The sequence below is a fragment of the Centruroides sculpturatus genome, unplaced genomic scaffold, assembly GCF_000671375.1.
Source record: "Centruroides sculpturatus isolate CEXI.00-Female unplaced genomic scaffold, Cexi_2.0 scaffold119, whole genome shotgun sequence".
In the NCBI taxonomy this organism is placed as follows: domain Eukaryota; kingdom Metazoa; phylum Arthropoda; class Arachnida; order Scorpiones; family Buthidae; genus Centruroides; species Centruroides sculpturatus.
The window spans coordinates 288,659-293,205 of record NW_019384338.1 but is presented as its reverse complement, the minus strand read 5'-3'; the positions used below and the strand labels follow the sequence as shown (position 1 = coordinate 293,205).

Here is a 4,547-nt window from a genome sequence, read left to right as displayed (position 1 = left end):
TATAAAAATATGTCACGACATTTATTTATTTTTAACATAAATTTTTATATACATATATATATATATATATTATTTTTTTCTAGATATGAAGTAAATTTATGATGGTATTATACGTTTTTCTAGTTCCTTGAGAAATTACTTCTTACTAAACAGGAAAGTTGCATTTTTCAAAATTGAGAAAAATGTATTTTTCTTTCAACAAAACTTAATTTCAGCATTTACACGTGTTTTTATTAATTTTTTTTAAACTGCAGTTTATATAAAGATGATTGATTATTAAGATAATTTTATATAAATACATCATTAGTACCGTCCCACAGGTGGTAGTATAGCATTAACTGGTGTCATTTGTGTCACAGAAAAGATGGATTAAGCTTCTACTTCAGTCTACTTTATGATCTTTTTGTACTTGACATAAAAGCAACAGGAAAAGTCTAATCTTTTCGTACATAACCTTTCACTTAACAATTAAGAACAATATCTACTTATTAGTCCTTTTTTCGAAAAAAAAATGTATACATTAATTATCATAAACGAGATAGAGAATGTCATGGAGGATGAGGAGGAAGAAGGGGAAAGAAGGAGAAAAGGGGGAAAACTGAGCAAGTTCACGAAAACAAAAATTCACTGTAACGTTTCTAATGATGAAAACTTGATCAGATTTTAAACAAAAAATAAAATCTCTGGAGGTTCTTAATGATGGCTCATAATGATGTGTTCCTTCAAAAATCTTGGACTCTACGTAACAAAAATCATTAATCAAAGATATCCCAAGACACACGACAAAAATAAACAATTCTGATGATTTTTATTTTTTGTTGATTTTTGAAATTCTCAAACGAATGCCTGGTGGTCAATTGTGTTATCTAATCCTTCGTCTTTTGATAAAGTCCTATCTATTTAAAAGGAAATAGGATATCGTGACACAAATTGATCATCAATTTAAGCTCCAAAAATCGATTCTTCCTTCTGGAAAGATAATGGTCGAAGTAATTTGTGATCGGCATTGCCTAAGGTTGAAGAACTCGACACAACAAATTAAGAAATGTTATAATTCCACATATAAAACAAATTCCGTATCTTAATGATTAATTTTTTAATGAGTTTTGGGCGTGTTTTATCCTAGAAAATCGCGAGCAAAACCTTTCATGCCATCGTTATCAATTTTTCTAAAGATCCTAAATGATGGCAGAAATCTAACCTATAAAGTCCAGGATTTTCAAAGTAATCTTGCTTCCAAATTTGATCTGTTTATTATCTTTCATGGCCCAAAATTAGAAAGGTAATTCGATAATATTAACAATTTTTTTCACAAATAATTATAGATTTTGAACCCAAAGTTTTATACATTTAAAATATAAAAAAAAAAAAACAATTTATATAAAAACGAAGCAATTTATCTCCATTAATTCAATGCTTTTTACAAGTCAAAAATTCGAAAATCTGGATGTCAAAATATAGATTTATTTTGTTGTAGAAAGTGTTATTTTTTATTTGGAAAACTTCTCCATCAACTTGTTGATATAATGACAGATAATCAATAAAACTAATCCTGTGTGATACAATATCGACAACCTATTCGAAAACAGTAAGAAATAATACTTTTTTCACACTCAAGCAATTTTTAATAATAAGAAAAAAAACACATACACACACACATATATATATTATTTTCGAATTTAATTTGATAAAAGGTAATTTTGTACATTCTCAAGAAAAGTAATGGCTAATTTATTTGTAAGTGATTGAAACTGTTGCCATGACATCACTTGCCGGTAGATCTATTTACAATTCTCTTTCAATTATTGTAACAGCTACTAACTAATACCACAAACCTACCAAAATAATCTAATCTAACCTTCAAAGAAACAAGTTGTTTTTCTTTTAACTTCCTTTTCTTCGCTAGTCTCAATAGACGTCATTCATTCGATACATAAAAAAAGACAAGTAAGTTCAATGGCAAGAAAATATTTTTATGAAAACAATTTTATATAATATGCCAATCAAAATATTCTAACCACCTCAAACCAAGGAAAAAAAAAGGAGAGAAATTTATATTGAATTAGCATTTTCAAAAAAATCTCTTGTGTTTTACAGTAGTTAATTATGTATTCTGGCACGACTCGATCTACTTAACCGAAATTATAACCATTCATTAACTGTAAGCAGTCAAACTTAGTAGTAATTAGTTAAAACTCATTATTATATCCATTATTCTAACAGCTGACGTGTGGATTGTTGGATATAAGCTAAGAAAATATCCCTGAAGAATTAACTTTTAAGAGTGATATCGAGTAATAACGTGAATGATATATTCTTCCCTTTTTTAAACGGTTACTTTAACCAAAATCTTTTATATATATATATATATATATAGATATAAACTATAAAATTTCTTTTTCCCCATTTATTATTTTTCCCCCTGTTATTACGTTTAAGCTGACCTAAGGAATAAATTGACCAAAGATCTGAAGAAAAATGAATTACTTCTGTCATTTGGACATGATTTCTCTTTATAAGAGATCAAGTTACTGATAAACAAAAAATATTCTTAGCAGAAACGACGTAGGATATTTAAATTAGATCAAGAAGTTTCCAATAAAAAAAGGAAATTTAATTCTTTTTTTTTTCTTCTTCTTCTTCTTGTTCGTTTTTCTACACGAGAACTAGTCTTGTTAACATATTCAGATAAAAGTTTTTAAGGATAATAAATAATTGTAACTCCGAGAAAAACCTATAAAATATTTATTAAATAATGCAAACACGGGCTTAAAGAAAATGCGTTTGAATTTATTGAATTTATATTTATTTATTTATTTTTATTTTCAATTTATTTGCATATCTTTGAGTAGAATCTGATGCATTTATTTCTCATTCGCTTAGTGCTTTAGCATGAATTTCTTTTTTCCTCTTCTTTTTTTTCTATGTTTTTAACAATGAAGGGAAAACGACTTTAAAGAGGGGGAAAAGGGGGAATTAATGTTAAAATCAGCTGTTTATTCGGACACATTATTCATTCTTTTCTGATCAGCGATAGTTTCATGGTTTGTTCCTGGCATACTGGGAAAGTCCCATCAGCCATTCGTCAGAAACAGAGCTGGTAGTGAGCATGCTCGGTTCATCTGCTCCGCGCATTCTTTGTCTTGCAGGCACGACAGCTTGCAGGCTGCTGCCTCACAGTAAACAATGGACGAACAGAGTTGATTTCCGATACTGGGTCTCGCTATTTTCCACCCGACTAAATTTTTCTCTATTCGCCATTTGCCGCACTGCAAGATAGAAACGTGGAGAACACACCATGCTCCGTCTGAATGGAAGGCGAACGGATGCGATGGATACCGTTCAAGAGGGAAAGACGTAATTTATACTATTCAACTAACGTTTGGACACTATGTTGGAATACGGACTTTCCGTTACACTGTATCTACAGATATTTGCATATCATAAAGTATCCTGAGTGTTTATATAACAGCTGAGGAGCTAAGAACAAAAAATAATAATAATATGTTTTTCCTAGGAATGAAACCATTGATTTTTACTACTTTAATTTTGGCTTGGTGCCAGCACGTGCTCGCTGATAGGCGTCCTAGTAAAAGTGTGGTGACCACCAAATATGGTGAGTTACGTGGTACCATTGTGACTTTTCCCAATCGACGTCTTCAACCCGTCGAAGTATTTTTGGGTATTCCGTATGCAAGTGCACCTGTAGGTTCCCTACGATTCATGCCACCTGTGACCCCATCTCATTGGAAGGGTGTGAGGAATGCGGACCAATTTGGTTCCGTCTGTCCTCAACGTCTTCCGGATATTGCCAATGAGACAGAGGCTCTTCGCAGGATGCCTTGGGGTCGACTTCAATATCTTCGACGTCTGCTCCCTTATCTCGTCAATCAGAGCGAAGATTGTCTCCATCTCAACATCTATACGCCCGCATCTGGTGAGTAAACTTTAAGGAAACTTATTCATAAAGATTTTCTGTTTTTTTTAAATTTATTTTTACACTTTCAAATTTATTATTATTATNGAAGTATTTTAATAATGAACTTTCATATTTTAGCCCTTTTTTTAATTATGATTATATAATTGAAGAAAAACATTATATATATTACAATAGAATAAAACGAAATTGCGATTATAAAAATAATTATTATGACTAAACTTCGGTCATTAATTACTCGTCTAAATTATTTTTTTTTTCTCTTTTTTTCCTATGCAGATAAGAATTAAACGAAGAAGAAAAAATTTTATTTAATAATGGTAAAACATTATCTCTTCCCAAAAGATAGCTAGAGAAGTAAATTCCTTTTACATCTGGAACAGAAACCAATATACAATTTTAACCAATTTTATTCTGTTGCTATGACAATGGATAGATTTTTTTTACCCCTTTGTTGTATTGTTCACATAAATTTTACTAATCCCATTATGTAAGACAAAATAAGTTAGAGTATATTAAGTCTATGATTAAGTTTAATCTTCTTAAGAGTAAACCCTAACATTACTTAGGCTATTTTTTTCATTATAATATTCGATTTTCTTTCTGATTT

The 4,547-nt window shown here is 30.2% G+C and overlaps 1 protein-coding gene across 1 annotated transcript; it reads left to right on the top strand.

The window, feature by feature from the left end:
* Positions 1-3,150: 3,150 nt before the first annotated feature.
* On the top strand, positions 3,151-3,945 carry LOC111632829 (neuroligin-4, X-linked-like). Its single transcript, XM_023377361.1, has one exon. It carries the CDS (start codon positions 3,505-3,507, stop codon positions 3,943-3,945), a length of 441 nt encoding a protein of 146 aa, XP_023233129.1. The 5' UTR covers positions 3,151-3,504.
* The last annotated feature ends 602 nt before the right edge of the window (positions 3,946-4,547 follow it).